Source organism: Dipodomys spectabilis, unplaced genomic scaffold (genome assembly GCF_019054845.1).
Source record: "Dipodomys spectabilis isolate Male_0828 unplaced genomic scaffold, ASM1905484v1 ptg000649l, whole genome shotgun sequence".
In the NCBI taxonomy this organism is placed as follows: domain Eukaryota; kingdom Metazoa; phylum Chordata; class Mammalia; order Rodentia; family Heteromyidae; genus Dipodomys; species Dipodomys spectabilis.
The window spans coordinates 217,482-229,838 of NW_024871326.1; the positions used below are offsets into that span (position 1 = coordinate 217,482).

The window sequence follows — 12,357 nt, forward strand, 5'->3', positions numbered from 1 at the left end:
TCCTAAAGACTGAGCCCTGCCCTGGCCCAGCCCGGTCCTTCCGCGCTGTTCACTTCACTCTCATCCGACCATCACATGGAAGCACCCAAAGCTCCCGGTTGGCCTCCACCCTGCTTTTCCCTTTCATTCGTTTAGGCCTTGTACTGCTTCACCAATGAACATTCTATTTCAGGTGTGCCACAGATGTCCTTTTCCAACGGTTTCTAGCAAAACCACAGGACAAAACAAGAGTGCAACCTCAAGTCTGGATGTCATCGGCCTGCTCTAGAGTCTCATGATCATCCCTGAGCCAATGGCCGTCTCTCGTGGAGAGGGACTGCCCCGATTGGCCGGATCTTCTGGGAGCTAGGTGAGCACAAGAGGAGATAAAGATGCTTGATTCTCCAAGAGAAAAGCGTGAGAGATTCTTCCATAAAAAGAGGCAAGCACACCCCACAGGAAGACAAGCATGCCCCCTCCCCTCGACCCCCGACACCCCACGTTGATATGAAGAAATCCAGCTCCCAACTCCGGATCTCCCATCTGATTCCCGCCACCTAAGTAAGCGTTTCCAGAGGTGTCCCGGTCTCCCCGAGAGGTGCAGAGGAGCTGGTCAGCTAAGAGAATGGACTTGAGGGTCTGTCCATCCACAGGTGAGCCACGAGCACGAATCAGAAACCAAATGCCACAGACTTCTTAATTTCCTAGATGGTGCCGGAGAAAGCATGCCAGTCAAGGCGTTCGGAGCTACCTTCCCTACCCCCACCGCCCCGGGTTCTATGGACGCCCAGAAGTGCTCTTCTGCTAGGATCGATTCATCCACTTGATATTCATGGATATCCCCTCCTACTGAACACCCATGCCTGCGAACCCCTCCAGGAAAATGCTCTTCAGGCCACAGAAAGTGAACATGATGTCCAGGCTCCGTTCTGGAGAAGAGGAGCCCGCTGCACTGCGTGAATCAGCTGCAGGAGATCTTGCATAGGGGCACAAAGGTCCTCAAACTTCTCCCCCGAAGCTGCCCACAGGTGTACCCCACAGGGCCCACAGACAGATTCCCACTTCCTACCACAGGCTTTTCTCCATCCTCCCTGTTCTCACTCCGTATTGTTTCAAATCTCTGATTTGGAGTTCGGGGGATGAACCCAAGCACTTTACCTGTATCATTGAATCCATTCGTTCAGGTCTGAAAAGGGTAGATCTGATTTATTTCATGGGTGAGTAAATGAAGACTCACTCAGAGAGGTCAAGTGATTCACCCAAAGCCACACAGCTTGTAGGGAATGGAACCAGGATTCAAATGCACGTCTGTCTGTCTTCAACAGCCTCGGCTTAAGCATTCAAGGTTTAGCATGCACTCCATCTTTGCATCGCCCTGGGACGCAACAAAGTACAAATGGCTTCTCCTCGTTTGGCAGACGATGGCGGTGGAAATTCATAAGCAGGCCCAAAGAGCTCCCAAAAGGCAGAAGGCTCGGCTCCAGCTCTGGTGAGCGGATGTTGTTATTAATCCAGAAAAAAGAGCGAGGCTCAGGGAACCCTCGCTCTCCCCAACATGTCTGGTTTCAGACGCGTGTGGGATTTAAGCTCTTGGCACCAACCAGGCCCTGGGCAGACGGTGCTGAGGCTGGGGCGGTGGACGGGAACGGGTGGGCGCTGAGGCCTCCTGACCAACAGGATGCAACACAGAGCCAGTCATCAGCATGATCAACGGGAGGGAGGGGGCCTGGGCCCCGGGGTCCCCTAGAAACGGGATCCCCAGGCAGGCACCTCCCTTTCCACTTGCATTCAGAGACAGCTCCCAATCCCTTATCTTAGCCTCCAGCTCCCGACTCAGAAGTGAGCCCTAACAGCACCTCCCCACCCCCCAACACACACACACACACACACACACACACACACACACACACACACACACACACACACACACACGAGAGCCCAGTGCACCCTGGCCACAAAATCTCCATCTCATAAATCACCGTGCCGTGGTAAGTGTCTCTCAATCGATCTCTTCCAGGTGTTGGCTCAGACAGTCTCTCAGGGTGAGTGTCTCCCCTGGAGGCTTAGGCACTAAGAACCCCGTCGTCTGGGAACCGTTTAAAGCCGGATCGTGTCTCTGTCTTCGGATCTCTTGGTTCTGACTTGACACCTTCCTCCAGGCTTCACAGACTTGCGGAGGGGCTGGGGGGTGGGGGGGAAGGAGAGCTCTGAAAAACCCTGCAGAGGTTTGAACAGACAGGGGAGGCCGGAGACACACAGTCTATCCACAACCTTCCCCGCACCCCTGCGCACGCATAGCTTGGTCAGTATTTCCAGGAGCACCAGGCTGTGCCTCTAACCCGTCATAGATGTTTGTTCGAGGGAGATGCCATTCTACGTGGACGCCTGGGCACGTGTGGCAGGGACGATGCTCTGTCCGTCTTTTCTTTCCCAAGATTCCTTGTTTGGTTGAAGACCTGGTACCAGGCCTTGGCCAATGGGAGGCAGAGAGGCCTGCCCACAACAGTCCAGATTTGGCAGGGGTGGAGGGAGCCTGGATCACTACGTGGAGGAGGGCAGCCATTCTGACCCCAATCCAACAGATGCTGGAAGTAAGAGGGTCAGACACTGGTCTTATGCTACATCACTAATACAGCGAGGTTCACAACACAACTCCTCCTGTGGGGAGCGTGGGCGGGGCCTACGGCTTGCTGCTAGCCAATGGGATGCATCCAAGAGGGTGACCTCAGTTGGGTGACATCATTTGGGCTTTGTCAGCCAATGTCACAGACTATAATGTGCTGCTTGCCCAGAGACTCACCCTTCTTGGATTTGGGGGGGGAGGGAAGGCACGGTGGGGGAAGGAAATAGCTGGGAGAAACTGGGTTCTCCTGACAGGCACAGGATCTGGGATTTGAAGAAGGTGCTATTTTAAGTGCCACCATTGCTACTTGTTGTACAGATAGACAATGAATGCAAGCTTCTCTGTGAGGTGGTCTCCCTCCCCCCACCCTCCCTCCCTCCCATTTGCCTCCTTTCCTTCCCTTCTCCAATGGTTGATCTTAAAAGCACTCCGTGATAAGCTCTTGACATTAAATTCCTTCTTGGGGGTCTTGCTCATTGAACCTGAGCTGGGTCGTACCCAATACCTTGCTGGCTCCCTGTTGCATTTTGAGGGAAAATTCCTACTTTGTTTGATCCTGCTCAAAAGGACTCTGTACTCCCAGAGAGGTGTGTCCCAGAAAATGGAAGGACCTGGTTGGGTTTGGGAGGATTAAAAAATGGAAGGATGGATGGATGGGTGGGTGGGTGGGTGGGTGGGTGAGTAGATGGTGGGTGGATAGATGCATGAATGGATGGATGGATGGATGGATGGATGGATGGATGGATGGGTGGGTGGGTGGGTGAGTGGATGGTGGGTGGATAGATGCATGAATGGATGGATGGATTGATGAGCTGGTAGGTAAGTGTGAGTAGATGGATGGATGGATGGACCGATGGATTGGCTGGTGGATAGATGAATGGATGGATGTTGGTAGATGGATGAATTGCAATCCATCCTCCCTTCTCCCTTCCCTCTTCTCTCCCTTTCTCTTCTTTCTCTTTTCCTTCCTCTCCTCCCTTCTCTCTAGGTAACTGGCTTGGGGAGGTAGGTTTGGAGACTCTGTTTCCGATCTCCCATTCAGTGCCCCAGCTGCCTGATCTTCCTAGGTAATAAGCAGATGAGAGGGAGGAAGACAAGGAAAACTCTATAGAAAGAGAGATCCTTCTCCGGGTGGGTGGGTGGGCACACACACACAGGCGGCCAGCTAGGCTGGCCGGCTGGGAAGGAAGGGGAGAGAGCAGCCAGTTTCTTTCAGCGAGATAAGAAGCCCATCCATCCGGCCTGACACTATCGGTCTGTCTGCGTGGCTCGCAGTCCTCTCTTGGGAGAGGAAAGGGGGTGACACTGGGGACAGCGCCCTGGCCGGCCACTTTCCCACACAGCTGAACATTCACAGGCTCAAGGGATCAGCGCCCCCTGACCCCGCCTGGCCAGGGGTCTGGAAGGTGTCCACCCGGGTCCCCCACCTGAGGCCCCTCTCCAGCAACTGGGGCCACTTGAAACAGCAGCTTGTCTGTCTCAAGTGTGTGTGGGCAGAGGAGCGGGGGGAGGGGGGTGGAAAAGAGAGAGTGAGGGAGAGGGAAAGGCCCTGGGACTTGAGCCTCTGCTCCTCATCTTCGCTGTGTCTCAGAGATAAGGAAACCAGCAAAGTAAGCCTCGGCCCTGCTAAAAATCTTGCCTCCGGTGGCACACAGCTCACCAGAGGGGAGACTAGAACCCCCTTCTCCAAGGTCCAAAGCAGATTTCTGACCACTGTCGCTAGGGTCTTCTTGCAAGCACTCTGATTTAAGCTGGGTGCTACTATCAGCTGAGTGGCTCACGCCTGTAATTCTGGCCAGCCTCCCCAGAAAACCATCCGTGCTCAGGAAGAGCGAAAGACCCGTAGGGAGACCACAGGGCCACAGAGGCCAGATGCCGTTTGGTGGCGTGCACCGGCTTCTCTGCGCTTTCTGGTTCTCCAATTGTCTTTGTAGTTTCCTCAAGTTTTTATTTAGTCTGAACCTTGATGTTCTGAGCAACTACTACACGAATGATTTCTTTCCGGGGAGCTCACTGATTGAACCCACCACCCCTTACCCACCTCTTATCACCAGTAAAGAAACTGGAATCCAGAAACTCTGTCTGGGTTCCGGCTCTGATAATCACGCAAACTATTCAGCCCTGGGCTGCACGTAGTTGTTCACTCCTGTAATTCCCAGCTAGCCCGGACTGCCTAGCGGGCCTCTCTATCTTCTTCCTCTTTCTTTGCCTCTGCAACAAGGCCTCCTCAGTGCATTTGGTGGTTCAAAGGCCAACGCAAATCTCCCTTAGAAACACGATTTCCCCAAGCCTTTGATTTCCTGAAGCCAAGATCTTTGGGCCAAATGTCGGAGATGGGCAGTAAACCAGTGCTCAGCGTGTGTGGACCCCGTTGAGAGGTGCTGGGAGGGGGTGGTGGTCCAAGGGGGTTTGGAAGACCACTGGGGAGGCCCGCAGAATTAGCTCTCATGGCCAGCTCTCTTGGCCCAATTAGCACCAATTTTTTTTTTCTCTTTGTATTTCTGATGTAGGATGTGGCTGGGTGAATCAGGAAGAAAAGAGAGGCTTATTCTTTGCTCTGGGAAATATCCCGAATATTTGGCTCTCAAGTCAAACGCCAGCTCTGGGCTGAAAAAAAGCTAAATCCAGATATGTTATATATTTATTCAAGGCCGCAATTGGCCAGGAAACGACTATAAAACACACATTTTGAATAAAAAAAAAAAGAGGGGAGATTTATGGGACATTTGCGAATCTGAGTCATAGCTAGCTCTTGCTCTCGCTCTCTTTCTCTCTCTCTCTCCCTTCCCAAGCCAAGATCCCTAATCACTAACATATCCCCAGCTTGTACACTCGGTGGGCACTGAATTGCTTCCTTCTGGTCCCATCCCGGCTAGAGATGTGCCCTGGTGATTGGACCATTTCATGTGATGGCCAGCCGGCCAATGAAGGACCAGTTCACTGGGAGCTTAGACAGGGGCTGCTTTTCTCCTTGAGATTTTATTCATACGTATCTTTGATCAGTGGGGATTTGACAAATTATTTTCCTAGGAGTATCTCTATCCGTAATACGATGGGGAGGGTGGGGTGCTGTGAGGAGCAATGGATTCACATGTACAGCATAGCCCTCATGTCTCAGAAGTTAGAATAATGTAAACGCTTTCTTCCCAGTGTTTAGATCTCTCCTTTCCCGCTCTCCTCCTCTCCCTTCTCCTCCCTTACCCTACCTCTTTACTGGACGTCATTCAAACCCTGAATTGGTTGGCTTTAAGTCACTTCAAGGGGGAATATTCCAGAAAACCTGGTGGGCTTGAGTCAAACAGTCAAAGGCCTCAAAAGGTTTCCCCCCAAGAGAGGAAATCCTGCCATTGCGAGGGGTCTTTGCTCATGCTTTGAAGGTGCTAGCCTGCCAGTTAGGGACAGAGTGACGCCTGCCATCACAGAATTCAGAGGCTGAGGCGTTAACCATCGGCATGACTTAACGAACCACGGAAATGAGGCCAGCATCCAGTCCTGGCTGTGACGCTGGTACCAAGATGTTACACGATGCTCCAGCCGGGGGGTGAAGAAGGATTTCTGGGATCTCTGTGGTGGTTCTTTGCAATTGCGTGTGAATCCATGCTTATCTCAAACTTCAACAATACTTTGGGTGCCAATATGGAGGCCCTGTCCCTGAGCTTCCTTTTGCTCAAGGCTCGCGCTCTACCTTTTGAGCCACAGCTCTACATCCATCTTGCGGTGGCTCATTTGGAAATGAGAGATGGCTGGCTTTGAACCACCAGCCCTCAGCTCTCAGCCTCCGGAGTAGCTGGGATTTCAGGCGTGAGCACTAGAACCCGGCTCAAACTAAAATCTGTAGGAGGAAGAGAGAGAATCTGGCAGCCAGGGAAGGTCCTGTTCACAGATGGCTTGACCCTGCCTTGCTTTGGGCTCAAGAGTCTGGTGGATTTGGAAGGGACCCTTGGGGAGCAGGAAGAAGAGAAAGAAGCAAAGCCATTATTGGGTGGACATGCCACTCCAGGTCTCTGCCTGGTGCTTATGTACCGGGGCATCAGCTCCAGCCTCCCGGCCAGGACTGAGGTTATACAAGTGTGTGGTTGAACGGGCGGAGAGTTACAGCTACCATAGCCATCACTACCACTTGATAGCTGGCATCAATAACAGGTGACAGGCAAGTGTGACACATGCCAAGTTTTATGATTTAATGAATAATTTGTCATTGGCAAGCAAGTTGCTCCTGCTTCAAGAAGCAACCGTTTCCGGGGTGGACTGGGGGTGTAGCTCAGTGGTACCGCACTTGCCTAGCTGGCCTGAGGTCCTCGGTTCAATGCCCAGCATTGCAGAAGGAAGGGAGGGAGAGAGGGATAGAAACAGCAAAGAATTCATGGCATTAACTTTGCTGCTCTGGCCTCTTGTGTTACATAGAATAAATTCACAAATCTGAAATTCCTGGGGTTTAAAAACACATTGGCCAGGCACCAGTGGCTCATACCTATCATCCTAGCTATTCAACAGGCTGAGATCTGAGGATCCTGGTTCAAAGCCAGCCTGGACAGAAAAGTCTGTAAGACTCTTATCTCCAATTAAACATCAAAAAGCCAGAAATGGAACTATGACTCAGGTGGTTGAGCACCAGCCTTGAGTGAAAAAGCTCAGGGAAGGTACCCAGGCCCTGAATGCAACCCAAGTACTGTCACAAAAACCACACCACATTGATCCATGGGTAGTCCAAAGTGGTTGTTTGCACTGGGACTCCCCAACCCCCACCCCCCAAAAAAAAGAAACACCTGATTGGAACACAGAAAAACAAGCATTAGTTGTTACCTACTTGTGATCAACACCACTGTGCAATGCATTGGAATGCCTAAAGCTGCTTGTTTTCCAATGCTAATACAGATCAAAAATGTTTTTAAAAAAGCTAGGGCGTACGTAATCTCCTTCTCCTTCTTGCTCAACTGCAATGGATCTGAAGGCCCCTGAAACCAGCAGAAAAAATCAACTACATGAGAGTAAGAATCACAGGGGGACATACCTGTTTCCCCCACCCAATGTCCCCTCTATTTTCTTTATAGAAACACGAGAGAGAGAGAGAGAGAGGATGCTCAAGTCCACTGCACTTTTTTAAGCACATGGTATTTATTAGGCATTAATTGGCACACAAATATAAGGAACGAGTACTTGATTCTCACCCTCCTCCCCCCCCCTTAGCAACATAAAAAGACAAAAATCGAATAAAGACACACATTCAAACGTACACACTCACATACTTGAACACACTCCTTCTCACAAATTACCCTGTTCTCTTTATTAGGGTCAGTTTTAAAAAATAAACAAAAGAACAACAAAACCAACAGCAACAACAATAACAACTTCTTAAATCGAGAAAGCAAAGCACATTCAAAAGAAAAGGGGGGGAAAAAAGGAAACAACACAAAGTTGATTTTGAGTATCAATAAAATTAAAAGCTCTTGGTCAGCTTCCACGCTGAGTGTTCCTGTTTATTAATTAGAATTCCTATTTATAAATAAATAGTACCAGGAAAATATTACATCTGAGGAACCCTACACGTTAGGTACACATTTGGAAAAACAAAACAAGAAGAGCCAAGACATTTTTACTTTCCGCTGTCCGTCCATGCAACTTCGTGTGGGCATCATCTTGGCAGGGACCTGATGGAGGAAAGCACTCTGCCTCTTCTTCTGAAATTGTCGATTTTTCTCAGCATCCCATTCTTGGGGTCGTCGGTGATGACGTTGAGAAGCTCCGGGCTGGCTTTTTTCTTTTCTCTCAAGGAATATTTATTTTGGCTTCTTTTTGGAAAACCCATTTATCAGCACAGGGCTGGCACGCTGTAGAACCACAGTCTCGCCCGTGTGCAAACCAAGCTTTTTTTTTTTTTAAGTCTTTCAAAGCAAGATTTCCGGACAGGAAGCTATAGGCCAACATTGTAAGGACAGATGGCTGGACAGCACAGTGGAGCTGCGGAAGACAGGATTTCAGATAGAGCCTGACTTTATCCTAAGGGCATCCTGCCTCCCATCCCTAACCACTAGGCAAAACCAAGCGCCTAGAGGCTGGGTCATCAGAAGAAAAGAAGAAAAAAAAAAAGGAAAATACCCAGCGAACCTTTGTCAAAACATCACATGCAGAGGTAGGTGCTGCTCTTAATCAGAGGCTGATGGTGGATGGATGTGGGGGTGTGGGGAGGGCTGGTTTATAAGAAGAGAACCCCACAAGTACATGTTCTGAAACATACTTGCCTCGGTTCTCCCTCTGATAAGGGACTGGGTCCCATTAAAAAAAAAACTAGAAGAAAAAATATATATATTATTATTTATTATATAACAAAGTCAACATTAACACCAAGACAAGGAAGGATTCCCCACTGCAAACCAAGACTGAAATGCTCAGTGAGGCCGGATGTGCTAAAACCCCCAAGAATAAAAAATAAGAATAAAGAACTGGGGAAAACCTGGATGGGGAGGGGCGGGGAAGGCTTGTGGCTGGCCAAGACTAGTGGGGGCTGGTGTGGGGTGGCACTCATCTCTTTTTAAGTTTTGAGTCGAGGTGACAGTCACAACTGGTTTTGAATTCTGCTAAGGAGCAACTGATTCGATCAGTTTGAAACCACCTTGGGTGTTCCTGTGGCACTGGGGCAAGATGGACAGTCTTCTTCCTGGTTCTCTTGGCTTCTGTGTGTGTGTGTGTGTGTGTGTGTGTGTGTGTGTGTGTGTGTGTGTGTGTGTGTGTGTGTGTGTCTTTCTTGCTCAAGCGTCTGTAGGAGACAGGCCGACTCTTAGCTATTTTCGTTCCATTCCGGCACCATGCCAACTCCATGTGCCGAATGGTACTGGTGGGGAGAGAGGGCCCTGGATCCCCCGTGTGGGTACAGGAACTCCGGAGGTTGAAGGCTGCCGGGGGACTGGAGACCAGTCTGGGGTCCACACTGCCTGACCACAGGCTGGTGGGCCATGGAGGTCTGGTGCTGGAACATTCCTTCCCCCAGCTGTGGGGAGCCGTGGTTGGCCATGCCAGCCAGCCGGGGGACCAGAGGCCCCGAGGTGAAGTGAGCAGAGAAGGGCTGGTAGGGTAGCCGGTCCATGGGCTGCACCGTGGTGACAGTGCAGCTGCTGTAGGATGACATGCTGGGCCACGTGTTGCAGCTGATGTCCTCCAGGCTGGGCACGGGCTCGCTGGGGGGCGCCGAGCTGGCGTACATGCACGCCTGCCGCTGGGCCGACTCTGTCCTGTAGGAGGCACTCAGGCCTTGCTGCTGAGGGTACCCCGAGCGGAAGAAGGGGTCCTCCTCGCTGGGAGATGTCTCCATGTAGGGTTTCTTATAAGGATGGTCTGTGCTGGAACATTCTTCCTCTGTTAAGACAGGAGAGAGACACCCCTGAGGCTGAACCAGCCACCCAATAAATATGCAATAAACATTCGCACAACGTGTGGATGGATGGATGGACGATGGATGAACGGATGGGTGGGTGGGTGGATGAATACATAGATAAAGACAGGGATGGATGAATAGAAAGATGGATGAACAGACAGATGATGGATGGATGGATGGATAATGGATGATGGATAGATAGACAATGGATGGATGGATGAAAGATGGTTGAGTGGGTGGCTGAGTACATAGATATATACATGGATGGATGAATAGAAAGATGGACAGACAGATGGAGGATGGAGGATGAATGGACAGATGGATGTATGATGGATGGATAGTCAGATGGTAGATGAATGGATGAAAGGATGGTTGGATAGGTGGATGAAAACATAGATAAAAAAATACATGGGTGGATTAGTAGAAAGATGGATGGATGGACAGATGGTGGATGGATGAATGGATGGTGGATAGGTGGATGGAAGATGGATGGCCATATGGTAGATGGATAGATGTACATGTGGTAGATGGATGGACGGATGGATGATAGGTGGACAGGAGGGCTGCATGGGTGGGTGAGCGGATGGATGGAGAAATGGATGGTTGTCTAAATGAGGTCCCCTTTCCTGATGCCTTGTATAATTGAGCACCCAGTTAATATTTTCTGGGTCACTATGAATGAATGCAGTACTGCTTCTTGGAGAACAAGTTCCTTTCTTCCGCTGGGTACTAGTTAGCTCCTGGTGCTGGGTGGCAGAGACAGTCTCTGAAAAGAGACCTCCACCAACTTCAGGGGGCTCAGGGTAGCTAAGACACAGAGCCCAGCCTCTAAAAAGCCTATCCCAGCTTGGTTCTGCAGCTGGCGCTTCTACCCTCTCCCTCTTTCGTGACTCCTGATGGAGGTGGGGGTGGAATTCCCTCCCCCAGCAGGTGATCCTCGGGTCCCACGCCTCAGAACATGCTCTTGTAGCTAGGGCACACAGCCCGCCATTCTCCAGGTAGAGCTCGTCCAGCCATTTCCTTGAAACTACCAACCAAGCCATGCACCACAACCCTTGTGTTCATTCCTTAGCCAGAGATTTCTCTCTCCTCATCTTCTGATCGCTAATAAATAAATGTCCAGGAAATCAGGTGGTAAAGAGAGGCAGAGGTGACCCAGTTCCTGGAGCACCTCCCCGGATCCCTCCATCCTCTCTGAAGCTGTGAGGAGGCCAGCGGCCACCCTTGACCATGGGCCTCACACATCAGCCATGGAGCGGTCATGCACATTAACAATGAGTCCCTTGGCTTTCTCCCCTGAGCTTGGATTGGTTCCGCCATTCTCACAGGTAGACCAGAAGTCTCCCCGTCCGGTGAGGCTCTTAACCGCAAGCCAGATTCTTTTCAGCTCAACTCCTTCTGGAGCCCACCACGTACCCAGAAACTTGCAACACCCTCCCCAAACAAAACAAAACTAAACGATAACTACAGTCTCAGGTGCTCTGCCTAACACCCAGAGGTTTGAAGACAACCAGAGGAGCGAGTCGCCATATTGTTCACCTCACAACTGGATGGGGCTGGGTTTTGTTTTAGGGTTTGGGGTTTTGTTGTGGGTTTTTTTTCCCTGACTCATGAAGACATTGCCACACTCCAGTTGTTTTTGTCCTGCTGGCTCCTCTCTTGGTTCTTTCCCATCTGTTCTTCCTCCTTCCAACCATCAGATCCATAAATCTGAATGTTTTGTTGTTAGACTCATAACCTTTAGGATTTTTATTTAACTAGGGCGTTCCCTTTTTTCAATAATAGAAAGTACAGCTGCAGGGTACCATTGGCATAAGGAAGAAAAAAAAAAAAGAAACCAAGGCAAGCGAACCATTCTCGACCTTCTGATCCCTTTCCAGATTTGTTACAAGTAAAAAAAAAAAAAAAAAAAAAAAGAATAATAAGAAAAAGACCAGAACATATTTTGGAAAAATCGTAAAATGATACATTCCAGTCTTTAATATCCCGGAGCTCTGATACAGAGCCCTAACAAAAACTAGATGCTGGCTTATTGATGAAAGTAAGACCTGGGCATTGTCAAATGCCTCTCAGCCCTCATCACATTGTAAAGAATTTCCAAAGCAAGGATCCAAATGTCAGATCAGCTATGATCAGTGATCTGGATGCAATCTCGGGGTGCGTTTTGGTGAGGATTTTGTTTCTTTCTTTTTATTGGTTGAGTTGTGGTTACTTTCCACAACTGGGAAAAAGGGTGGTAGTCAACGGTTCAATCTCCTGAGGAGATGAGTCATAGACTTGGGTTTAAAAAGTGCTTATTGGGCTGGGCAGTGGTGGCTCAGGCCCATCATCCTAGCTACTCAGAGGCTGAGAGCTGAGGATCATGTGTTTGAAGTCAGCTCAGAGA

General features: G+C 50.0%; 1 protein-coding gene across 1 annotated transcript in view; it reads right to left on the bottom strand.

Annotated features, from left to right (window-relative positions):
* Positions 1-9,377: 9,377 nt before the first annotated feature.
* Tbx5 (T-box transcription factor 5) overlaps positions 9,378-12,357 on the bottom strand; it is a 38,119-nt gene continuing 35,139 nt past the window's right edge. Inside the window, exon 8 of the mRNA XM_042671636.1 lies at positions 9,378-9,952. Within this exon, the coding sequence (XP_042527570.1) occupies positions 9,378-9,952 (575 nt within the window). The remainder of the gene's footprint in view (positions 9,953-12,357) is intronic.